Genomic DNA, 27,255 nt, shown 5'->3' with positions numbered 1-27,255 from the left:
TATCCCTAATACCAGGACTGTTGGTGGCCACCCCTGTACTAAAATATCTAGGGGCATTGAGCTGTGCAGGAGGAGTTGGCAGATCCAGGAATGGGTCACATTTTTTGGAGCAATTGCACCATGATATTGCTGAGGGAGCTCTTGCTGCAGTTTCCCAGTGTGTCAGGAATAGAAGCATAAAATAAATTTTAAAGCTCCTCGTACGTTTAATCCACATTTACTACTGAAATTTTGATTATTTTTTTAAAATCTCCATCAAATGCATGAGGTTAAAATCACACTTTCAGTTGTAATTGCAGCATTGTTCTGTCCAATATGGTAGGATTCAAAGTGTTTTTATTTTGAAGTGGCTCGAGTTACAGGTGACTTCTCTCATCCTGATTGCATATCTCCAGCCCAAATCCTGCAACATTAAAAAAATACGTGAAGTTGAGATAAAAAGGCAGAGAGATGTAAATCTGAGCCTGGATTCACCTCTGTGAAATGTGCCAATCCTAACTCCATTTCAAGGGAGGTTACAAACTCTGCCTGTGTCCATGAGCTCTGCTTCTCTCCCTACACTAGTAACAGACCGTATCTGCTCTGCAGTGTGAGCAGGCTGCCTGTTGCCAGAGGAGACAGGTTGTACAGAATAAGATGTCCAGCCACTTTAAGCTGCTGTTGGAAAACGCTGAGCAGCTGGTCCTTGTCTGCGGGAATGGGGAAACATTTTTGCTGCAGGAAGGAATGCATAAGCTGGCAGTGCTGGAGAGGGCCAGCCTGGTGATTGGGAAGTAAGGCTGGGCTTGATATCTTCATTAAACCACGCTTTCTGGGGTGTATTGGGGATAGAGTATGGGGCTGCTTTACTTACAGTATGTAATCTGTGATACTTTTACGTTAAAAAAAAACAAAACAAAAAAACTTGCTGTATACAGTTATTTCTGATCCATTTGTTTTCCACAGACCTGTGCAAAGCGTGACTATTTACAGTCAAATAGGGGTTTGGCAACAGGCAACTCTTGGGGTTTAACCTGAGACCCCCCAACCTCTGGCCACCCCAGCAGCCCAGTCTCCCCAGTGCGGAGGTTGTGGAGATGCAGCTTCTTAATGTCCATACTGGGATACAAAACTGCTCCTTTGCTAACTACTAGTCCCCAGTGTGAGAAAAGGAGCAGGGCAGTATTAATCACTGGGGTGGGTAATGTGCGGCCCTTTTGAGGGATCAAGGCGACATGTGGTCATTAAAGTATATTATGTTGCCTACCACTGCACTAAATCATTACTTTTGGTAGCTTTAATCTTGATAGAATTGAGGGTCTGTCCATCAACTCATTGTGTTAACGCCTTAATTTCTGGATTGCATGAAAGAGTAAAAGGCACATACCTAGTTTGCTTCTAGAGAGGATAGAAAGAGTACTTTCAGATATGGGGGGCCTGAAAATATATAGAGCAAGACAGAATTCAAAAGGACTTCAGCCACTTACAAATCAATAGGAAATGGAAACGAGTGCATTTGAGTTGACAGTAAAAATGATTACTTAGAAATAGATCTTACTGTATGTGGCATAAAAGGGATGACGTGTCATGTGTAATTAAAACAATAAATAAGGGAAGCAAAAAAAGTTGAGGATTACAGGGTTAATATCAGTACTCCTCTATTCAATGATCGAAGCAAACAGGATCATTTTTGGTTCTTTTCAATTTTGCTTTCCAATCTTTAATATTTTGTATTTTGGGAAATTTTACTTTCATTTTGCTGTGTGTAAGCAATGTTACCAAAATGCTTGGTGTACTGCAGCAGACTGCAATTGTGAAGTATTTGCAGCATCAGTAAAGACCACACAAAAAAAGTGTGTGTGTGTGTGTGTGTTATGGTGGGTAAAAAAAAAGTGACAAAAACCCTCCACAGCAAAGCAAATGGAAATATTACTATATGCTCATTTGCATGTCTTAGCAGGTCTGCAACCCCGCCTTTCACATGGTTTTGAAGCAAAAGGTGGCACTGTGTGCTCATTTGCATGTCATTTCCCAGAATCCCTTGCTGCAGTGGAAGTGCTGTGTGCTGGGTGATAATGGTGAAAGGCGGGGTTGCAGGCCTGCTAAGACATGCAAATGAGCATACAGTAATATACAAATTACTGTATACAAATGAGCATACAGTACCGGGGGAAGGACTAGCACAGATAACATTCCAAGAGACACTGTTTTTAAGTATACCTTTTGCTTGCTTCATTCATTGTAACATCGCCGGAAGAAGAGATCAGTGTATCTCGAAAGCTCGCACAAATAAAAGCATTTCGTTGGCCACAGAACGGTACCATCTATTTATTTTTTGATTATATATATATATATATATATATATATATATATATATATATATATATATATATATATATATATATATATATATATTCTCTCCGAACCTAAGTCTTGTTTTCAAAACCTTTCACATACATGTCTATATTTATTATAATACCACTATGTTGAGAACAATAGACCTGTCACTGATTTAAATACTTGTATTGGTATTTTAGTGATGGATTCATAAAGGCTGTAGGACCCGCAGAGACCGTCCGCAATCAGTTTGCGAATGCATCTTTTGAGAAAACAATTGACTGTTCTGGCAAGTGTGTGCTACCAGGTGGGTGAAATGACCGAGGCGTTGTATGGAGGCACAGAGATCACTACTTATTTTATTTACATTGACTAGCATCTTGTCATGCCTGATACTGTAACTCCAGGTCAGCTGTGTAATAATGGTTCATTCCTCGTTTTGTATTCCCATTTGCTGGTCTGTTTGTAATTTGGTTTGGTATAGTAAGATCTGAAGAAAGTCCAGGCTGAATCATTAGCGCACAGATCCACAAAGCTCCGTTGTGACATTAACCTGCAGTACATTAACGGCACATTATGCCTTAACGTGTATCTTCACAGGCCAATAACACCACGTTATGTTTTCTCCCAGAAACAGCATTGCGTTAACTGTAACGGACGCTATTGATGATAATTATATGCAAAAGGCATTTCCCCTTAATGGCGCATCTCCACAAAAGGCCTTTAAGGATAACGCAGGGACTTAATGTTACGTTAGGTCATACCTACAGATGAGGTTACTTCTATCTTGTCCCTGAAATCGGGCTGTTGCAGGGTCCGGCTGGGTGTAACACCACAGCTAGTTAAGATTTAACTAACCTATTGTCATTCCTTGTGTTATTTCCCTCTCATTTCCTCCCTTCTTTTTGTACTTGAATTAACCACCTATTCCCAGGTCTGGGCGAGGGTAAGGGCAACGCTGACCTACTTAACATCACTATAAACGCACACGACTGCATCAATACAATTGTTTTGAAGCGACGTCGCAGGCACTATAAGCTCCGCCTTACCCCTCCTGGTTATACCCACTTGCCAGCATCACATTGCAAAGCCAGCAACCAACCTCACACTGAGACCCAAAAGGTTGACACAGCCATTTGTGAGTGGGCTTACTGGCTCTGCACTTCTTTAAGATGCAAATGCACCACAAGTGGTATTTGTATTTACTATGTTATTTCTATAACATCATTTAATAATGGGATCTTTTTCTTTTTAAAGACTTGTGCTGTCCTAAAATCAGGAACAAGGGAACGCATTTTTTAATAATGCTTAGAACAATGGAGGGTGTTATGTTCGTCACTTGGCTCAGACAATAATCCAATAATCGTCCTCCGCAGGAGGAGTGTTTGAATTGGTTAACGTAAAAGCCCAATTTTGCTGATGTCGACATTAAAATGGAAACGTTTGCTATGTCAGGGCTCCAAATCTCGGCCTGTTAACAATCTTTCTTAAATGGATGTACAGTAACTGCCATTGCATGTACTGGATGTGGTTACGCTCTTGGGCAATTCGAACATGTTGCTAAATTAGGCTGTACATCCAATAAAGCAATACTGTATGCACTACTCCAATATTGTGTGGTTTTTTTTTTTTTTACTTTTGTGTGATCTGGGGTGTCTCCTGATGCAAAACCACTGCTGTCTGGCTACTGGAAGCCAAAATATTAACCTCCAGCATTTTCTGTGGTTAAACATAGACATTACATGCAAACCAACTCAAAACTGTCACTCATGAGATAGGATCTGAACTAGAAGACCACAAAAAATTGGGTATCCACAGAGGGCGTGGTTGCCTTGAGAAACGGCGGCCACAGTGTGATTTACACACATCAAATTTGTTCCACACCTGTCAACAAACTACAGCTCAACGGTGTGATAAAGATCTAATCCAGGCATTGTATTTTAGTTTGCTGGTCTGTTATCCCCTCGGGTGTAAGCATTAAGAGCCGAAGAAAGACTGACCCAGATGCATATAGTATCTCACTGTTGTCGTAGAGTCCGTAAAAGTGATGCTGATGAATTAACAATTTGACTTTGGGGCACAATTTTGTTTGTTTTCCAGGATTTGTAGATGCACACACTCACCCCGTGTGGGCTGGTGACCGAGTAAATGAATTTGCAATGAAGGTGAGTTGGTCTAGTGGAAGGCATTCTCAAACATTGCTTCTCATGTAGTCCAGTGATTTGCAACCTTTTTTCTGTGGCACACCCCAGTTAGGCCTTTATGTAAGGTCGGCGCAGGCATGCGTACTCTGTATATCACTGCCTATTGTGAACATCTGGTCTGTATAGGGCTCATTAAGAAGTTGAGAAATGCTGATGTAGACATAATAGATATATTTATTTTTATGATTTTTAGCTTGCAGGTTCCACATATATGGACATTCATCAGGCTGGAGGAGGAATACATTTTACTGTGGAGCACACCCGCACTGCCTCAGAGGATGAGCTGTTCAGCAGCTTCAAGCACCGTCTGGAGCGGATGCTCAGAGCAGGGAGCACTTTGGTTGAGTGCAAGAGTGGATATGGGTTGAATCTAGACACAGAACTAAAGATGCTGAGAGTGATTGAACGAGCTCAAAGGGAAGTGGACGTTGGAATTTCACCAACCTACTGTGGCGCTCATTCTGTACCAAAGTAAGATGGCCTGTGATCCACTTGACATGGCACATTTTTAATACTAACAAATGATGGTTCGCAATTGCCGTATTTTCCTGATTTTTATAGAGCAAGCCCCTAATTTCAGTAGTAGCTGGAAAGAAAAAAAATTTTACACTCTCTCTGTCTCCATCTCTCGATTTGCGTTTCCTGCCACAAGCAACATGGCTGCTTCAGGCCCCTAAGGTGCCACTTCCTCAGTTTTACCCTCCTACCTCATACATCCGACTGCTGATTTGATAAAGGAAGTACGTTGTCCTGGAACAGGATTGTGGTTTTTTTTTTCTCTGTCTTTAGGCTGCCAGCACTCCCCAGCCTAGCTGTTACAATAATGTTGCGACCCCTTGTGGGATTCTTGGCTTCAGCCAGTTGCCTTGGCAACCCCCTGCCTTTTACCAGGATGGACTGCTCCACCTCCCCTTGCCAAGTGGTATTGTCCCAGTTAATTTCCCATCAGCCCAGATCAGCATGCTTTCTCTTAGTACCAGCAGCCATCTTGAGCCCATTTCCCTCATAGCTCCCCTTCCCCTCCATTGCTCTCATGTCTCGGTGTTCCCTCAGTACTCCCCCCCCCCTTTTTATTTGTATGTTGTTGGCCCAAATAAACACTTCAGCAAGTAAGAAGGTTCCCTTGCTTGATATATGGGATTGAGTTAAACTGCCTGGCCCTATGCATCTCTCAGGGTGTGCTTGGTCCAGAACATACACACTATTCAACTTAACTTTTATTGAAAAAAAAACGCTGCCTTATAATCGGGCAAAACTGGTAATGTTTCCTGGCACATTATAAAGGTTGTTTGTTACACGAGAACTCCAATCTGGAGAACAAATGTAGTCTAGTATAAAAATATATAGATCTCTATATCATAAAATCAAAGCTGCAAAAGATGCCACTTGTACAAAGTCCAACTTGATGTGTTTAGAGCACAAAAGGCCATTGGTCAGAAAAACTTTTCTTTTTCGGATTCGCATACACATTTACTTAACGCTATGTGGCAATGTTAGTCATTGATTTGTGCTAATGATTGATAACTGCGTGAAGGGGTCACTCAGTGCCACAATCCCCCCACATATTTGTCATTGCAAGGCTTGATTACATTTGTGTTTAACCATTTCATTAAACACCAGTGCTACCCAGCCTTGTGTGTGTGTGTGTGTACTTGTTAAACTAGTTGACTTTTCTCTGGGAATCTCTGATACAAAAGCTCTTCCCTCCTGAGTTTTGCCCAACCTGGGATAAAAAGGAGACACGGGAAAAAAACACAAATGCCTTTATAAAAAAAAAGAGAACTTCAGAACTAGGACAGCTGCCAACTAACATCAGGTTAAGTGTAAAAATGATCCAGTGTGGTCTTTTTACAAATTTTAGTCTAATAAACCAAACTTTGACAGACCAGGACTGCATCCGTTACGCACTGTTGGAGTTAGTTGGCAAGTATGTCTCCCTATTTAGGTTCAATGCAGCCCTACAGCAGTATGGGATTCCCTCGCTTAGGTATTTACAAGGGAGCTTTCAGGGGTTGGCAGCTTTTAAATGGCTTGTTTCCACCTTTTTTAAACATGGTATTGTATCAAAACGAGAGAGACTCCAGTTTCAGTTGAGGGAAATTCATTAGCTGTAATGGTCCTTGAAGACAGGATTTAGGGCCATATTTACTAAGCAATACCAAGCCATACGCCTTAGGCTGCGGCAAGGGAGCGAGCGCGGTGACATCACGTGCTCTGCTCAGCTGGGCGATTTGTGGTCGGCTAGGTGCGCTCGGGGGGGGGGCGTGTCGGTGGGGTGCGGCCATGGAGTTGGTTCGTCCTCATTAGACGAGCCACACGCGTGACGTGCCAGCGAGCGCGCAAATCAAGTGCCATGCATGCACAGGCGCTCGCTCACGCTGGCCACACACATTGCAGCAATATGTTTCATCGCGGTGAGCGCCCGTTCAGCGGCACCCTGGACGAGGCCATGTGTTAGCACTGCTTGGTAAATATGGCCCTTTATGATTGACGAGGAAAGAAACATGTACTGATGATTGCGCTTTGTGAAGCTGTTCTCAGACACTGGGAGCACATGTTGTGTGTTCTCTGATAGACAGTCAGTGTGTTGTGGGTAGGCTGTAATAATTGCAACGGCAGCTGGATTTGTAAGGCTAGTTTACACATTCTGTTTCAATCCCGATCATAAATACTTTTCAAAGTAAACCAGATACCTGCAATAAAATAGGATTGTGTGCAGCAACTGACTGCGCATGTTTTGCTTGTGACATTGTTCAGTGCCCTAATGAATGTTACACGGGTCAGCACTCTTATCTGGCTAATGAGACATTTGGCAAGTCTGAGATCATTCTGTCTGCTTTCATTGGTGGTCTATTTATAAGCTATCACAACCTGCAATGAACCAACACCCCTCTAGGATGTGTTGTTGTGTCAGCAGAACCTCAACTTGCTTATCCCTAAATATAATCTTGTTTTAGTAGGGAATAGTTATACATTTTTAACCTTTAAAATTCACTATATTATGTATTGCCATGGCGACGCGTCACACAGCCGGCTGAAGCAAGGTAAGTATAGCGTTGCAGAGGCCTCACGCGATCCCCCCCCCCCGGCATTAATTGCCTGGGGGAAGAGCACGGGGCCTCTGCAACCGCCCGCGCCCCCCCAGACAAATCTCCCGCCCCCCAGTTTGCGCACCGCTCCCTTAGACAAATGTAATCCTGCTTGCAGCAAACATGTGGCTGTCTCCGTTTCTTTTGGAATTAATAGAGCATTTCTTTTCACCCGGGTTTCTGGTTCCCTTTTGCTGAACCCATGGATGTCACAGAACTGGGAATATTAGGCTTTGCGGGGCCAAAGGCGGCATGTTTGCAGCGGGGCCCCCTGGTAAAAAAAAAAAAAAACACGACGGGTTAGGGGACTTACCAAGACCAGCAGTCCTCCTCCGGCAGCATTGCGGCGGCGTGATGTCACGTTGCCATGGCAATACACCGTCATGGGACGTCGACGCTGCAGGAGGCGACCCGCTGCGGAGACGATAAGAGAGAACACACACACACTGCAGCCCATACCTACCTCTGGGGGCCGGGCTCCCTCCTCCTGTCAGCGCCAGAATCCAACTTCCAACCCGAGGGGAGAGCTGGAGGAGAGGGGCCCAGCACTCTCCCTTCCGGCCGGGTGAAAGTTGGATCCCGGCGCTGACAGGAGGAGGGAGCGAGGGGGCTCTAGGCGGCCGCCTTGCCCCGAGGCCAGCTCTCTGGGCTCTTCAACCAGTTCTTCAAAATGACCTGATCAGAAAACATTTTGGGGTAGAAGGGCCACAAGCTTATTGGAATGTAACTTTTAGATGCATTTAAAACCTTGAAAATTATTTATTTATTATTATGATTATTATTTTAACTTACAAGTGAGTTTTACTGTGAAAAATTGTACTCTGCTCCGGCTAATTTCATACTAGTTGCTTGGGAATCTGAGAGCCGCAGCAAGGCCCTTTGCGGGTCGCCGGTTGAATCGCCCGCTCTTGATTATTAGAATGAACACAACATGTAACAAGTCGTTCTTATTTTCTCCTTTGCAAAGTGCTCTTCTCCATTCCATATTGAGCTGTACATTCAAAATATGGCCAAGGCTTTCATCTGATCTCATTTAATTAGTGGCTAGTCTGAGGGCCCAATGTTCTGGAAAGAGGTTTTTTTTACAGGTGAAAAGACAACACTTGAAAACGAGAGGTAACTCTCAATGTATTACTTCCTGGTAAAACATTTTTATAAATAAATAATACAGTTAAAACAGCCTGAACATGTGTTCAACAAAATTACCTTTCACTGACTAACAAAAACGTGAGTGACATTTACATGTATTTATTACCTGTGGTCAGTGAGCTTTTGTTTAACAGATCATTAATTATTTGTCTCTTATCAGGGGAAAAAGTGCCACAGAAGCAGCAGATGAGATTATCAGTGACCATCTCCCGGCACTGGAGCAATCGGTTCTGAATGGTGAAATTCATGTGGATAATATTGATGTCTTCTGTGAAAAAGGTGTCTTTGACCTGGAATCTACCAGAAGGATTCTTCAGGCTGGAAAAGATCTGGGTTTACAGATAAACTTTCATGGGGATGAACTTCATCCCATGAACTCAGCTGAGGTATATTTTAAAAGTAAACCAGATACTTTAAATACATATTTATTTTTATTTTTTTACATTTCTAAGTTGCGTTAAGTGGTGATACAAATATGATTTGCACTACAGGTCACTAACGTGTGTGTGTAATATGTATATTTTATTTATGTAGTAACAACAATGTATGAAGCTGCTTATTGAATAGACCTTATACTACACGGATTTATAACAACATTAATTACTTACATACTGTGCCAGCATCAGTACTAGAAATTAATGTGATATTCTTGAGTTCTACATTGTGACATTGTGTGTCCCACCAGTACAAGACACATCTGTGGGCATTGCAATAATTTAGCACGGTCTGCAGTTTCTGCTACTACTTTATCAACTTGTGCAATGTGTGCGCGCACCATGTCTTCCAAGGATGTGGAGCTTGGTTTCCTTGACCTATTGCTAGTATTGATTCTTCTTATCTTTAAAGTGTGGGAAAAGGGCAATCCCTCTATTTACTCTTAACATGTCAACGCTGACATCTGTTATACTGGTTTAGGTGAGTTAAACTGACATGTTGCACTCTGTATCTATAATTCTAGTGCAGTATCGGTCCAGGAAGAGTGAAGATTTGTTGGTGGTTTAAATGCATGTAATGTAATGCATGACCAACATGAGTGTTCTTGAATGATGGATAGTAAAAAAATATATATCACTTGTGAGCACATTCACGGGTCTCAGTCAGGTCTGCAACCCTGCTTCACATTAATCTCTTAGCATGCAATGCTTCCACTGCAGCGAGGGATTCTGGGAAATGACAGGCAATTGAGCACACAGCGTCGTTTATTTTTTAAATTTTACGCTTTTAAACACACAGCTCCTGTAGTCTCCGAACCCAAATTTCCCTCCCCGGCCCCCCACATCATATAAATATTTGGGTCAAAAAGGAATGCTTCTAGGTTTGTGACCTCATGTACAGTACAAAAGATGAACATCCACAGTGCTACATCCAATATGACCTATTATATAGTTGTAACACCCCTATTCTCCCCCCCCCCCCCCAAGGGAGATCTTTTGGTATTGGTAGTGTTATGGTGCTGTGGTGCTCACCTGTTGGCTTCCAGGAGGTCTGAATCTCCGCGTTGGTTTAGGGGGGGGGGCGCCCCCATCCTGCAGGTCTCTGACAGACAGGGTTTCATCCCCACAGGAACCTTTTGCCATAAGTCAGTCACAGTCCAGGAACAGTATGACAGGATTTATTGATGGACCAGCTCATACATTTCCTTCTCATCAATATCCACAGGACATATATCTTGCAGCTCTGCATGCTGTCCTCCCTTGACTAGGCCCCCCCAGGTGCTTGAGCCCCCTGGGCTAGTCTTTACCCCCTCACCCCCTGATGGGGTGAGGTAGAACCAGGCCTACTCCCTAAGGAGCTGGCTACACTGGAACTCCCCTCTAAATTTGGAAGGGAGCCATGTTTTATACCAGGGGAGGGTCCCACTCCTAAGCTCCGGTAACTGGGCAGCACCACTGCAGTGAGCCCACCCCCCTGGCACATGCTCCAATGGGTTCCAGACTAGCACCTGGAAACCGCAACAAATTAACATCCCAGGGGGGAGACTCGCATGCTGGCCCATGTGAGGGGAATTTAACTCTAACACTGCCTGCTCCTTACCAGGACTTAGTGTCAGGGCCAGGAATATATAGCCTGGGGCACTGGGCTACATAATAAAATACTTTAGTTTTTTTCATTTAGTTCAATTCTTTGGCCAAAGTATTTTAAGGCTACAACCACGTCATGTTGTGGCCCTTCTGTGGGTCCTAGCACTGCTGCACCTGCAAAAAGCTCTCATAGTCTTTCTTACAGTTGTAATAGACTGGTAATTCCCAGTTGCAAGAACTGCAATTAAATGGTGAGATGGGCGAGCGTGAAACCAGGGAGGGCGGTCACAATCCTCCAAGTTAATTACGAATTGAAATTTACAAACACACTCAACCCCTGTTGGCTCAGAACTATAAGCTTATTCCTGCCGCATTACACAGCTTTTCAGCACAGTCTGGGTTAAAGAAGTGCATAGCCAGAAAACCTACTCGCAGACAGCCGTTTACACCTGTCGGGTCTCTTTAGTGCGACGTTGGATATAGTGGCACTGCAATGTGAAGCCGGAATAGCTTTCAACCATACATTATGTCAAAGCGTAGAAATAAAATCAATGAGTCAAGGGTTCAAAGTAACAGGTGAGTTTATCAGCACCATGGTACAATTGAGAGAAAAGAATTCCAACAAGGAACTCAGGCCTCTGAAAACATATTGCTTGGATCACATTTTTATAAATTTCAAAATGAGTAATACACCCCTTAAGGGGGCTGGCTTAGAGATAAATAATAATATGATGACATACAAAAAATACATATTGGTTGATACATAAATATGCTGCATATGCTATATTCTTATCGATAATTTACCATAATGTGGGCCTCTTAACCTTGTGACATAAGGGAGTTACTCTGTCCAGCCCTGTGTGTGTACTGTAGTTGTCAGATAACAGATCCTACGGTCAGCAGAAATATCTAATGCAGGAGAAATCGCTTACGAATGCTATTTCAATTTATTACATGTCTCGTAGGAATTACACAAGGGTGGGTTACATCCAGAACCGATACTCTGCAGAATCAGACATTCACAGTTCATTCATTCGCGAATGAAACAAATAAACATTCATATAAGCAAACACTCAAAATGGCGGTTTAGGCCAAAATGGAGGTGATGATAGCCACACACATTATCTCAATCTTCATAATTATATAAGTTATGGTGGGTAAAAAAATTGACAAAACCCCTCTACCGTACAACATACAGCAAATAAAAGTGTCAATGATGGCTGAAACTTCAGTGAAGACCATATGAAATCTCATTGGTCTCTTCTTTGAGGGAAGGAAGCAAATACACCAAAAAGAGAGATGATGTTGGGACGAAACTCTATTGCGACTCTTCAAGTAACAATAATCGGGAGAAAAATGGTTCCGTTTAAATTGTTATCCAAAGTGCATATTTATGCTTTTAATCAGCAGTCGATGCTGATTGTCATTTTTTGGCATATGTGTTTTATCTTTAGTTTAAAAACATCTGATCTTGCCCTTTTCAGCTGAGGGTTTTTCGTTTTAAATCTGATGCTTCGTTTAAATATTAGGTGCCCAGGACGTTAAAAAAAGGATGTCATTCCCAGAGCCCAGTGCAGTCTGAGCTTACCTTGGGTTGAGAACCAATGATGTTTACCGCAAATATATAAATTAATAAACATGTGAATTCACAATGAAATCTACAATCAGAATGACCTAAGTAAACTCGTGGTAAAAGCAGGATGAAATTGCTGCACCTTTCTCATCTACTGTTTCACAGTTGGAGTATGTAAAAGTTAATACAATTAAATAGGAACATTAAAATACAGTGAGACAATGCTAAAACGCGATAACTGAATTTACAGTGTATTTGATTTACTGTTGGTGAATTATGCTGCTAAGAATTGTTGCACTGTCCCAAAAAGTATCCCTAATATAAACTGTTATTGGCTGTCCAAGCCTTTACCCTTAACTGCAAAATGGGTAACTCCTTGACTTTTTTTTTCCACAAAAATTGTGTAATTTTCCATTTTTTTTGGTAAAAAAGATATTTTGCTTCACAATAGTCATTTTTTTTCCCTTTTCCATTTGAATTTTCAGCTGGGTGCAGAGTTGGGAGCACTGGCTGTGAGTCACTTGGAAGAAATAAGTGATGAAGGTATTGCAGCAATGGCAAATGCAAAGTGCTCTGCCATCCTACTGCCCACAACTGCTTATATCCTCAGGTAATAATATTAGGTACCTTCCGATCATCTTCACCTCATTTGATAGGAGTATTACAAAAGGCTCCAGATTACGGGGGCATATTAAGACCCTTCCATTCTTCTTCAATTCATTCACAAAGCAATCTCCGATTTGTAGCCTTGTTTCCCTAAATATAAGATATGGACTAACTCGTTCATACCCCTGTAGTAATTTGGTAGCAGTACCTTTTGTAATAAGTCTAGATTATTGCACCGGGAAGAAATTTAATGTACTTATGTGATTCTTATAGCTTCTCTTTATGCCGTTTGTGTTCTAATACACAACTGAATATAGAATTACACACACCATTGAATATAGAATTACACACTCTATCAAGGAGGTTAAGAATTGGGTAATTAAACCAGTGTATACGTGTATCACACTCAAGTCTGCATATAAAGACTTACTAGGATGTCATTCCTGTATACAAATGACATGCTATTTGGCTTCATTTGTAAAATAGTACCTGAAGAAGGGATCTTTTGTGGATCTGGAAACTTGAGCTCTAACCACGTGTTAGCCACTAACGGTACCTCTTCTACCCTACTTTAGTGTGATTAATGATACAAAATAATGTCATGTTCTTGGAGCTTAGGGTTTCATATGTGTCCATTGTGGTTTAACATTAAATAGCTTAGAGACTCCAAACTAGCTAGGCATAATATCCAAAGAGTTTGGTGTATTTGTGCAAACGTTGGAACCATTTTCTTACATAATTGCTTTACCCTGTATGACTGTTAAACTTTGGCACCTGCAAAATAATTATTCCTCTGTGGCACCAAGAGGGTCAAATAAGTGGTTAGCGACCGGGTCTGAAGTGGCCCTGCAGTATGCAGCAATAATAATAATAATAATAATAATAATAATATACTTTAATGGGGTGCAATCCCCTTTACTTTATTCCCCAAATGTTTGTTTCATAAACAGACTTACATTTGTCATAAGTTTGCCTCCATATCTGTATTGATTAAATATATTCCATGCTAAGCTTTGTCTTAATTTTCCAAAGCTAGTAAGCAAATGCCTTCAAATGTAGATACATTTTCAGTGACACCGTGTTTGTGGCCACAGACAGACTGGCTGCAGGGGCATGGCATCACCATTGCAGCAATCAGAGTGCCTGGTCCTGCCCCCTGACATAAGAAACAGAAGATCTTCCCCACTTCTATCCCTATCGCTTCAGTCATAAATATGTGCAACCGATATATACCGACTCTTAGGGAAGGTCACACGGGTATGTTCAGGTTAATGGGACAGCCCATCCAGGGCCAAAGTGACCTATTGGCAGTGACGTGCGTAACTGGGTTACTGATTTCTTTTTTTCGTAAACATGATGAGCTGAGAGTTCCACACGAGCTCGCACCGCCAGAGCCCTATTGAAAGGCGATTTTCATTGATTGCCTGCGGTAAGGACCGATGGAGATACAAGGGCTGGGGCCGAAGCAGACGCCTCCAATGAGCCTTCTTTGGTAAAAGAAATGCCCACAAAATGCAACCTACGGCTCCCAAAAAAAATGAAAAGCACCTTTTAACAGAATAAGGCTGAGTCCCCTGTGTCGCTGACCGCGCTCATGCTTGGAGAGCGGTGACGTCACCAACTCCAAGCATGAGCGACGGGTGTCCGCGCTTTTACGCAAGCGCGCGTGGGGAGGCGTTGCAGGCAAGCTGAGCGCGGTTCAAAGTCAGATTTTTTTGGGGGGGGTTTAAGCACGCGCCAAGCGTGGGTGAGAGTTCGTGCACGAGCGCGGACGCTCCGCGTCAGCGGGGGTATAAAATTTTAAATAGCCAGAAGCAACCTCGCCAAGCACCGCACGGTCAGCGCGCTCAGCGGCACAGGGGACTCAGCCTAAATAAAATGATTATGAACGGACCTGGGAACACTGCTCTTTACTTTTTTTATTGGCTCTCATGACTGACAAGCATCTTTTTTTATTCAGAGGCGCTAAGGAAAGGGTTCTGTATTTTTTCTTTCTAAAGAAACAGCTGCATCTTTACATTAAGCTTGGTTACAGTTGTTGTTTTAAGAAGTAAAATTATTTCCAAAATGTTGTTTATTGGTCAGCTATAAGGGATTGCGCTTTTTTTTAATTTTATTTTTTTTAATGTGCCAAGCATTTGGTCCCATTTCTTTTAAAGGCACAAAGTTTACTAAATACATAATAAAATATTAGATTTCTATTCAATCACCTAGATGTGTGACCCCTTAAACATGTCACTGCTGACTTCTTGGAGGCGTGACTTCAAGATGGCCATCTAACTTTCCTGCTTCCTGACTGGCTGTTGGCCATCCGTCGCCGTCCTCCTTACCTGGTCACAGAAAAGTTGCATTTCCCGTGCAAAGGTGCTGGCCAGAGGGAGTACTAACTAACTAATCCTTTTAACTCTAAACTGATCATCCCCTGTGGTCTGGTATTGATCTATATTTTGCGGCCTATCGAATGGCCATGGGAACCAGAAACTAATGCATTGTGAATTACCTCTTGTTTTCAAGTATGTCCTGGGCACAGAGTTATGGTGACAAATACATGATTACATAAAATGAACAGAGGTTATACATTCAATTTACAGACATTTCAGGATGCTTTTGCTAGTCTAGTTTACCTGGATGTATTCTGCAGGCATCAGTAGTTTAAGGTCCTTAGTGGTGCCAGTTACTTATAGTACCATACTGTATAATGTACATAAAAGGGAGCTTCACTTGGTGCAATCACAACCAAGCCGTAATCCCCTCCAAAGGGGATATTATTCCCCCCTCCTCCATCCTCATCTCCCGGGTTTTTTCCTCATTACCTGAACCGGGGGGGGGGGGTGTCTACCGGAACTGATCCATGATTACCCAACCTCCAGGGACCCCCCCCCCCCCCCTGGTTCCTGAGATATTTCAGATTATTTGTGTCCGTGTATGAAGCACACAACTACAAATATGAATTGAAAGTTATGATGTTGCAGCTTCAGGTTGAGCATGACCAGGAAGCAATTTTCTATCCAGAAGGAAATCTTCCAAGGGAGTGTTATCTCGGGAGCTGGGGTTCACTGGATGTTGGGGGAGCACAGATCGGTTCCAGTGCATCTCCGGTTCAGGTAATTAATCCCCCACTTTACCCACCAAAATACGGCCAAACGGGACTGTTGCTTTAAAGCAATTAATAGTCTACTCTGGGTTTATATTGGAATGTAAATTGCGGTGTGTGACTTGAACGGGCATGTTCCCCAACTATCAAATGATAAAGGTGACCAGACAAACTTAAACATGTAGCTGTACACATAAACATAACTTACACTATGTACAATGAGATCCCTCCTCTGTGACTCCTCTTGGGACCTGGATCTAGAATCTTCTACCCCCACTATATATACCTACTGGTGACATAATTTGGTCACCATGCCTACAGTGGTTTGGATTATACCCAGTCATCCAATACCAGGTGACAGACTGGACACCTAGGTGGGCGTGGCTAGGTTTCTGCCTAGTCTCCCTTTACCATATGATGGGAGAGGGGCGTTTCACTCTCAGAACTTAGACTTAACCCTTTAAAGCCCTTAACTTTTAGTAGTCACTAACAAGGCATAGCTATATAGAGCGAGAGATCTATCTCTAGAATGCAAACTGAAACTGGGGTAAAATATAAAGCAAATAAAACTTTATATTTAAAACTTTCTATAAATGTATAAAACAATATGTTTCAAAAATGCAACTACTAAATCCTCATGTGGATTTACCTCAACCTTTCCTCCTGTAGTTGGTGCACTTTACGGTAACTACTAACCAGCTTGCTGATTATCATCAAATCTGAAAAAAAAAAAAAAAAATTTTGCCATTGATGGCAGGGTGAAAAAAATATATCTATCTGCTTTAATGAAGCTTTACAAAATACATACACACACACGCTATGCTGCCTCCATCAATATTCCAATTGTCTGTCTATCCTGATATCCTCCCATGCTGTGTATTTAGTTCTATTTAGGTAAAAACATATTCCAATTGTCTGTCTATCCTGATATCCTCCCATGCTGTGTATTTAGTTCTATTTAGGTAAAAACATATTCCAATTGTCTGTCTATCCTGATATCCTCCCATGCTGTGTATTTAGTTCTATTTAGGTAAAAACATATTCCAATTGTCTGTCTGTAAATCATCCCCCTACTGTCTTAATTTAATTCAGCTTTCACACTTGTGCAAGGCAAGGTAACACCCACCTTAGAAAAACCATTTGCTTTAACTACCCTCACATGTGCTAATTAAGTTTGTTGTGCCAACCAGGTGACTTTGTAAAAGTATATAAGTAAACTCCTAACAGCCATTGCTGCTAGCAGATATGCTTTTAAGTAGAAATGTTTCAAGTAGAATATGAAGTTTAAAAAGGAAGTTCAAAAAGAAGTGGAAAAGTGGACATCACCTACTGCTTCTGATTCCTGCTTTTGATCTACGTTGGAAAAGAGGATATCATCTATCTAAGACTGCGCATCTCAACACTTAACTATTGCTGTGATGCCGCCTTTATTTTTTATATTTGCTGCAACCGCCCTTATTTTCAAATTATGCACTTCCTTCCACCAGTCTCCTTATGTCTCTAACTCTATTCATATATCTCCATCTCTCCTTTCTTCCCCACTTCTCAGTTCACATGAACTCCTTTCTTACCTGCATCCTCTGTCACCACACAGCTATACCTCCTGCACTAAAACACACCCCTACAAATCATCCTCACACATCCTCTTTCTATCCATGCTTCTACTCCTTGCTTCTGGGGATATCTCTCCCAATCCTGGTCCCTGCCTTATTTCTACTTGCTCTCGTCCTCGCCTCCCACATACAACTTCTACTCCTTCTGGTGTTAACCCCTCCAACCTCATACCCATCCCCTGCCACCCTCCCTCCTCTCTCCCTTTCTCCTGTGCCCTTTGGAATGCTCGCTCCCTCTCTAACAAGTTCCTCTCTGTGCATGACTTCTTTCTCTCTCACTCCCTGCTTCTCTTTGCTATAACTGAGACCTGGCTCACTCAGTCTGACTCTGCTCTGGAAGCTGCCCTCTCTTATGGTGGCCTTTCCTTCTCCCACACTCCGCGCCTTGATGGCAGGGGTGGAGGTGTGGGGCTCCTGCTCTCCTCTCTCTGCCGTTACCGAACTATTCCTATTCCCCCCTCTCTTGCCTTTCCCTCCTTTGAGGCTCACACTGTCCAGATCTTCTCTCCTCTCCCTGTTCATGTGGCGGTCATCTATCGCCCACCTACCTCTACTCATCCCCCTTCTGCCTTTCTCTCTCACTTTGAATCCTGGCTCTCTTTCTTCCTCTCCTCAGACTCCCCTGTTCTTCTCCTTGGGGACTTCAATTGCCACATTGATGACCCCTCTCTCTCTTGGGCTTCCCGCTTTCTTTCTCTAACCTCTTCTTTTGGCCTTCAACAGTGGACTGCAGCCAGCACCCACAAGGATGGCCACTTCTTAGACCTGGTTTTCACTAAAAACTTCTCTCTCTCTGATTTCTCCATTTCCCCTTTTCCTCTCTCTGACCATCACCTCATCTCATTCTCTCTATCTCGCTTCTCCCCTTCTCCACCTCCATCTACCCCCCGGTTCTGCAGAAACCTGCGCTCTATTCACTTACCTGATTTTGAGTCCACGTTACACTCCTCCCTCTCCTCTCTAAGTTCTGCTACAGACCCTGACAAACTGGTCAGGAACTACAACTCTGCCTTGTCCTCCTCTCTTGATCTACATGCCCCCCTTTCTCTCTGCCGCACTCGCCCTTTTAACCCTAGACCCTGGTTAAATTCCCACACGCGCATGCTGCGTTCCTCCACTCGTTCCTCTGAACGCCTCTGGAGGAAATCTCATACTCTCGCAGACTTCCTTCACTACAAATTTATGCTATCCTGTTTCAACTCTGCCCTCTCGCAAGCTAAACAAGCCTACTTTTCTTCACTAATCAACATGCACAAGTCTAACCCACGCCGACTGTTCTCTGTCTTTGATACTCTACTCAAACCACCCTCAGCTGCCTCTCCTTCCTCCATCTCCGCTCAGGACTTTGCTGACTATTTTAAGGAAAAGGTGGAATCCATACATCAGAACATCCCCTCTGTTTCTTCCTCCCATCCTACACTTCTTCCTAACTCTCCTCCTGCCTTCCTTGACTCTTTTTCCACTGTCTCAGAGGAGGATGTGTCGCTGTTGATCGCCTCTTCTCCCTCTACCACTTGCCCTCTTGACCCCATTCCCTCCCATCTCCTAAAACCTCTTGCTCCTACTATAATCCCTACGCTCACGCACATTTTTAACTCCTCCCTCTGCTCTGGAACCTTTCCATCCTCCTTCAAACATGCAACAGTCATACCATTACTCAAAAACAGCAAGCTTGACCCTACCTGTCTTTCTAACTATCGGCCTGTCTCCCTCCTGCCTTTTGCCTCTAAACTCCTTGAACGTCTTGTATTCGCTCGCTTGCTCCATTTTCTCAACACCTATTCTCTCCTAGACCCTCTACAATCTGGCTTCCGTAATGCTCACTCCACGGAAACAGCCCTCACTAAAATAACTGACGACCTCCATGCTGCCAAAGACAGAGGTCATTACACTCTGCTCATATTACTCGACCTCTCTGCAGCATTTGACACCGTGGACCACCCTCTTCTCCTTCACATTCTCCATACTCTTGGCATTCGGAACAAAGCTCTATCCTGGATCTCATCCTACCTCTCCCATCGTACTTTCAGTGTCTCTTCTGCTAATACCTCCTCCTCCTCTATTGATCTCTCTGTGGGGGTACCCCAGGGCTCTGTCCTGGGACCTCTTCTCTTTTCTCTGTATACACTCTCTCTAGGTGACCTAATAACATCTTTTGGGTTTAATTATCACCTCTATGCTGACGACACACAAATATATTTCTCAACACCCGACCTTACACCTACTGTACAAACCAAAGTTTCTGAATGTCTCTCTGCTATATCATCCTGGATGGCCCTCCGCCGCCTTAAACTCAACATGGCTAAAACAGAGCTCCTCATACTTCCTCCCAAACCTGGCCCTACTACCTCCTTCCACATTACTGTTGGAACTACGATCATTCACCCAGTAGCCCAAGCACGCTGCCTTGGGGTCACACTCGACTCCTCTCTCACATTTGCCCCTCACATTGAAAACATTTCTAAAACCTGTCGCTTTTTCCTCCGCAATATAACAAAGATACGCCCTTTCCTCTGTTGCTCGACTGCTAAAACTCTGACTCAGGCCCTTATTCTCTCCCGTCTTGATTACTGTAACCTCCTGCTGTCTGGCCTTCCTGCCTCTCACCTGTCTCCCCTACAATCTATCCTTAACGCTGCTGCCAGAATCACTCTACTCTTTCCTAGATCTGTCTCAGCATCTCCCCTCATGAAATCCCTCTCCTGGCTTCCGATCAAATCCCGCATCTCACACTCCATTCTTCTCCTTACTTTTAAAGCTTTACACTCTTCTGCCCCTCCTTACATCTCAGCCCTAATTTCTCGTTATGCACCATCCAGACTCTTGCGTTCTTCTCAAGGATGTCTTCTTTCTACCCCCTTTGTATCAAAAGCCCTCTCCCGCCTTAAACCTTTTTCATTGACTGCCCCTCACCTCTGGAATGCCCTTCCCCTCAGTACCCGACTAGCACCCTCTCTATCCACCTTTAAGACCCACCTTAAGACACACTTGCTTAAAGAAGCATATGAATAGCACTGTGGCTATTCTGAACACATGGCACATAAAGCTTGGCCCCCTGCAGATGCACTTACCAGAACTCCCTCATACTGTCTCTGTACGTTCTCCCTACCTACCAATTAGACTGTAAGCTCCTCGGAGCAGGGACTCCTCTTCCTTAATGTCTAAAGCACTTATTCCCATGATCTGTTATTTATATTATCTGTTATTTATTGGATTACCACATGTATTACTGCTGTGAAGCGCTATGTACATTAATGGCGCTATATAAATAAAGACATACAATACAATACAATACAATATACTAATAAATACAACTTTCTAATTCTCATGTGGAGACTAGGTAACGGCTTGATTAGAGGCTGTGATACCACAGTAATTAATTGTTGTTTGATGATAATAATTAACCAATTCCTCCCACTGTTTTGTATTTATATCCCACAATGTCAGTATATCCTTTTTTTCCCCCCAAGACTGAAGCAGCCACGCGCGAGACACATGCTTAGTGCTGGCGTCATCGTTTCTCTTGGCAGTGACTTCAATCCGAATGCATATTGCTATTCCATGGTAAGTGGATCTACTGGCATGACTGTTACTATAAAAACCTGAAACATGGACAGTAATTACTTATATTTAAGGACTGTGCATAGTTAATTTGAGGAACATAGCCACGATTACAAAATTGAGTATACCTTTCACACTGTTTTTAATCATTTAACGTTTAAATGATGGATGCTCACTCCACATCCCTGACAAGAGCATAATTATAGCAGGGGCACAACCAGAAATTCTTTTTGGGGGGGTGCAAAGATTTTACCTGCCGTCCCACGGCGTCATGACGTCACTGCATCATGTGAGGGTGTGTTTTGATGGCAGTGGGGAGTGCACTTTGTGGGGAGTGCAGCATTACTCTACAATTTGTAAGTGTTTTGATGGCGACATGACGACGCAGCGTCACATGATATCTTTAATACAGGCAGTCCTCGGTTATCGAACAGAATCCGTTCTGGAAGTAGCGTTTGATGGTGAAACCGTTGTAAAGTGAGTCCCATGTTAATCAGTAGCGGTGAGCGTTGGATAACACATTCAGGCGTCGACAAAACGGCCCATAGGGTTGCATTGTAAAGCGTTGGATATGCCATTCGTTGTATAGTGAAACGTTGGATAGCGAGGACTACCTGTAATAGGTTTGGAAAACAAAAGGGAAACAATGTATCCAGAAATCTGTTTCTTCTCCCCTCCCACATGACTAAAAGGAAATGTACCGCTTTGCCTCATACTGTAATAATTTTACGCTAGAACATACTGTGTTGGTCATCATGATTCCCTGAACACCTGTGCCTTATTTAGTCTCAAGGTTCCCTAATGAGACTGAAGCAGGTGGTTAACACGGAGTCCAGAATAGCATATGGTTGGTTGTGAGAAAAAGCTCTTTCTGATTGTGGGCTTCTGCGTTTCAAAACTACTGTAGGGTGGAAGATTATTCTAAAACAAACCTAGGGCAATCTCCAAAAAGACCTTGGTGCATGCTGGGTATATGCTACAACATTTCTGCAGACAGACTAATGGCCCATCAGATTAACAGCAGGGGTCCCTGGCAGTCCCATTCAAACTGAATGGGACTGCCAGGAAGCCCTGCTGTGTTAATCCGATGGGCCATTAGCCTCTGCAGAAATGTCACTGAAATGTACCCAGCATGTAAACTGGCTAGTTTAAGGCAAGTTAAAGCAAGTTTTAGAATACTCGTTGGCTCGTCTGTATATCACAGAAGAAGTTTTTGTATCTGTCTTTTGGTTTTAAGACATCAGGGCTAGCCTTGAATGAAAAACATGTAATTGTATTTACCTAAAATAGTTTCTCCCCCCTGTATATTTATATATTTATGTGCATGTATTGGTCTTTACATTTAAAACAATACAATGTTAACATTAAAGTTTTTATTTTTAAACGTTTTTATTTTTTTATTTTCTAGCCTATGGTCATGCACTTGGCTTGTGTAAACATGAAGATGTCAATGAACGAAGCTTTAGCTGCTGCCACTATCAATGCAGCGTATTCTTTGGGAAGATCCCATACGCATGGCTCTCTGGAAGTTGGCAAACAAGGGGATGTTGTTATCATTAATGCCTCACGGTATGTATTTAACTGCACCAGGCTTTAATATTTGCTTCCAAGTTTAATTATTTAATTGAACATTTCCTACTTTGAACATGTTAAGGGCTAAAATGAATAACACTTGTTTATTCGTACGATGTACTGACAACTCAAGGTTGTTCCAAGAAGAACTCCAAAGAGACCTTTGACCCAAATGTTTCATCTTTAACCCACACATCTCTTGCTCTAAAAGTAAATCTATGAATTATACTCAGGGACTGGCTGGCAAATTTTAGCCCGGTGGGCAAGCCAAACAAACTGACCCAAAAACCAGGTGGCCCACACACACCATATACACAGATGCGCAAACCAGATACATGCAACATACATAGATGCGCGTATGTACACACATACCGCATATGCACAGACCAGATACGCACACCACATAAACGCAGCATGAACAAACACGATATAATTCACAATCACACACGAAATTCAAGTACAAATCTACAAATTCGTTAATGGAGTCCTTGTTGTGTAAATAGATCCCAATGGAGTATAGCTCTGTGAATAACAGGAAAAAAAGCCACATATGGTGTAGTACTGATAAAAAGGTATATTTGTGCAACAGGTGCAAGCAACTTACAGTGTAGCAGTATAAAATCAGCAGTGTGGGTGTTTGCACCACACGGGCAATCAGACGGACACATGCACAGACACAACAACTTTCTTTTCCCTCCGATGTGCTCCGGTATCGCTGTTAGACTCCTTGAGCCCAAATCTCGCGGTCTTTCCTTGTCTTGTTTCCGTGATTTCAGGCGGCGGTAGGGGATTCCATCAGCTGTTAAACGTCCCATAGCTGTATAGTACTATAATGCCAATACACTGCGGTAGTAGCACTAGCAAATGCTCGATATACGTGCTGGTCATAGGGTTATACCTGAATAATTAACCCTACACGTTTCGTTTCTCTTGGAAACTTCCTCAGGGATGATTGAGATATTGAGCTCTGTGGTGCAACCTAATGGCCGGAGTCTGTGTTCCTTCTCACCTCAGACGGTGACACCGGCCCAAAATTCTAACCGGCCCAAAATTCCGACCGGCCCGTTTCCCCCCTGGCCGGCCCACTCCTGATTTATACTGTATGTTTTCAATGTGGTGCAGAGCACATCTTCTTATGCAATGTAATTTTTGTAGGCCGTGATAATGTTGTTTTTTCCTCCCTGTGTGAAAAGGGGTATTTGTAGGCCAAAAACCGAAGGGGCCAAGTGTTGGCTCCAGACCTGGGGGAAAGGATGTGCCCTCTGTCAGTGACGGTTCCTCCCAACTCGGTCCGCAAGACATTGCAAAGGCCATAGGTCACTAATGACAAATGTCCTATTGTATGTGTGTTTGCTTTGTTTTCTACTACATTAACGGCCAACCAAACCAAAAGTCCAAGTAGTACACATTCTCTAGGGCCTTGGCTGCAAACTCTAGTTACAAATGTACAATCTTGGCGAACTCCAAACCCAAATCTAAAGCAATATATATTTGTATATTGAATAGAGCCAAATGGGGCGCTACTGGGAAAGTGACCTCCAATATACCATCGTAAACAAAGTATGGGTCATTTTAGTTCAATCTTTTGGCAAAAACACGTAACGACTGTAACAACATCAAGGTTCACAACCAAAAGCTCAGGTGGTGCCCATCCGGATGCACAGTGTGTTTCTGTGTAGGCACTGGCTGCAATATTCCCATTCAGTGGCCTGGTGATGAATACATGCTAGAGCTGCTAGTGAATGTACATAATAATATACACATAATAATGTCATGCTGGGTCACGGACATACAACTCTACATATACAAAACATATCGTTTTAAAAATGTTTGTATAGGGTCAGCAGCCCTCCTGCCCTTACAGGAACATCGGCGACAATTTATAGAAGTTTAACTTATTTTCTATAGACTTTCTAGATAAGGCAGCAGTACTCCTTAGCTGGACTAAATGTTATTTACCTTCACTCCCTCCCCCCTCCCCCGCTCATCTTCAGCATTTGGAAATTCTCCTGAATCTATTTATGTTCGTTGGGAATCACCATAACTTATGTCACTCTAATCGCTGCCATTTTAACATCTCTGTGGGAAGCCGCCACTAAACACAAGCAGCACATTTTCTAGTAACTTGCATTGTGCTCTTTACAGTTATGCTTGGGAGCCTACATTTGGACATGTCTTAAATAATGAATAGACGTTTACAAAGGTTGCAGAAGCGTTTGCAAGATTGATTGCTCTGGTCTTGTTTGCAACTTCCAATGAATGTAACCCTCACTGCCCGGCTTCTAGGGAGATTACATTGATGTGATATATGGCTACTCTGCATGGGTTACCTTAACTCAGGGGCTGGATTCAGGCGACTGGGCGATGAGGTAGCAAGGTTGTGGAATAATGGGCACCAGGAACTTTTGTCATACAACAGTCTTTTATTCAGGGTCCCAGGCACAGAGAACACACACTCAGAGGGAGGTATATTTCTTAGTTACTTAACTGTTCTGAGACCCGGTCCCTCCTATTTCTTCTGTTCAGGATACCCCTCTGTATTATCCCAGTAATGCTAGTCCCATTGGGACTCCTAGCAGGTTCTGTACAAGTGACCCCAATACCTTTTTGTTAGTGCAGGAACTGCCCCTTCCCTGCTACCAGAGAAGACTGTTAATGCAGATCCGTGGTTAGAGCTGGTCCACTGGCACCCGGGAGTCCTCGTTACTGAGGCCCTCTGTGTCATGCTGTTTGCATACTTCAAAGCTTATTTTGGACTCCATTAATCTTCTTCTGGGATCCTGACTTAAAGGGTACTGTCCCTAGCTACAACATAATAAACAGGGGGCCTGGTCTGTGCTATTACTTTATAAACATTCTTTTTCCACTCTCCCTGAGGCTCCCCTACTCTTGTCCTTCTGGAACCTACCTTCTCAAACTTTCCCCTCCCCTGATCTACTCTTTGTGATGTCATAATCCCATGGCAACACAGGGTGGGGGGCCCAGTACCCGCTAACCATACTAGTAACCCTTTAGAGGGAGGATTACATTAATGCACAGGACACCACTGTAATACTGTTGTGTGTATTTTCGCCATTCACATTTGTGCAAATACAACCGTTTCAATAAATGTACCTATTTGCATGTCCTTTTTACAACAACCCACAATGTATTTCTCTCTTGCAGATGGGAACACCTGATTTATCAGTTTGGTGGCCATCAGGAATTGATTGAATATGTCGCCGTCAAAGGAAAAATAATCTATGAGAATGAAAGAGTCATGTCTTACTAAAAAGAAAATCCTGGAGCCCGTTGTGTAAAAGCACGAGATTTCTGAATGTTGCCGTGGTAATGAGGCGATCCCCTTGATATCACATTAAAAGGGAACCTCCATTATAATGAATGCCAGTAAACCTTTAATTGAATCAGAAATATTAAGCTTTTAGGCCCAAATCCAGAAATAGGGTGCTTAGCTTTATCACGCCTTTACTCCTATCCATTTGAATGGGTGTAGATGGAACGCTTAGCACCCGTTTGTGAATATGGGCCTTCGTGCTATAGTGACCAGTAACAAACGGAGAAACACATTCTGAGTATTTTCTTCTAGGCCTTATGAAATCTAACCGGAATTCTGCTTGATTCTATTGAAGAAATAATTGCATTACCGGAGTGTCTGCAAACCACGTTATAGGCTTTTCTGTTGCTGAAGAGGCTATGTGTTAGACTCCAAATGTTTTGATGTAGATAGCAGTTACATATTGTGTTTCACATTAATTTGTCATTAAAGTCAATTTATTAAATGACAATTGTGGCATATTTGTTATTTGCGGTTGTGAACTTGTAACGTGTTATGAGTGCAATGTTCATCTGAGGTTTCTGTGAATATAATACTTGACATTTTGATATGAGAACTCTCCATTGAAGTATTTAATATTACATTCGCTTAAACATTTGCTAGGTCAAAAACATAATTTTGGGGACTTTAATTGGTTGCAGTAGCCCAGTGTTTTATAGAAGCAGGTTCATTTTACCAATGGTTTTATACTGTAGTTCTAAATACGGACCTGAAATGTTTGGTCATCAATGGAAATCTTTAAAGCACCGTTTAACTCAATCCCAATCCGTAACTGTAGAATCCCTGCAGTATTAATCTATCCCATTAAGTTTGCACCCTGTAATCACAGCAATATGTGTAGTCTGTCAGGGAATATTTTATTTCAGATTTTGGGTGTTAAATGGTTTAATTCCCACCCTTGTGGGGTGTGTGTGTGTGTGTGTGTGTGTGTGTGTGTGTGTGTGTGTGTGTGTGGCGAGTAATGCCTCTTAAAGAACTTTTAAACATTCTGTATTACATTCACTAACTGGGAAAAATGCTTTTGCATTACATATATAATTCCAGGACAATTAAGTGGATCTGACAATTTGTTATAGTTTCACACACACATTCAGCAAGAGAGGCAATTTTCATGGAAAAAATA

General features: G+C 42.7%; 2 protein-coding genes across 2 annotated transcripts in view; one reads left to right on the top strand and one right to left on the bottom strand.

The window, feature by feature from the left end:
* CCDC38 (coiled-coil domain containing 38) overlaps window positions 1–5,251 on the bottom strand; it is a 77,072-nt gene extending 71,821 nt beyond the window's left edge. The window contains exon 1 of the mRNA XM_075600388.1: window positions 5,228–5,251. Within this exon, the coding sequence (XP_075456503.1) occupies window positions 5,228–5,236 (9 nt within the window). The 5' untranslated portion in view covers window positions 5,237–5,251. The remainder of the gene's footprint in view (window positions 1–5,227) is intronic.
* Window positions 511–26,558, top strand: AMDHD1 (amidohydrolase domain containing 1). The gene is made up of 9 exons (XM_075600389.1): window positions 511–773; window positions 2,517–2,623; window positions 4,417–4,481; window positions 4,714–4,991; window positions 8,919–9,144; window positions 12,838–12,962; window positions 21,136–21,229; window positions 22,635–22,795; window positions 25,964–26,558. Exons 1-9 carry the CDS (start codon window positions 637–639, stop codon window positions 26,067–26,069), a joined length of 1,299 nt encoding a protein of 432 aa, XP_075456504.1. The 5' UTR covers window positions 511–636; the 3' UTR covers window positions 26,070–26,558.
* The last annotated feature ends 697 nt before the right edge of the window (window positions 26,559–27,255 follow it).

The sequence above is a fragment of the Ascaphus truei genome, chromosome 5, assembly GCF_040206685.1.
Source record: "Ascaphus truei isolate aAscTru1 chromosome 5, aAscTru1.hap1, whole genome shotgun sequence".
Taxonomy (NCBI): domain Eukaryota; kingdom Metazoa; phylum Chordata; class Amphibia; order Anura; family Ascaphidae; genus Ascaphus; species Ascaphus truei.
Note: the sequence above shows the minus strand (reverse complement) of the source record. Positions and strands in the feature narration are given on the sequence as shown.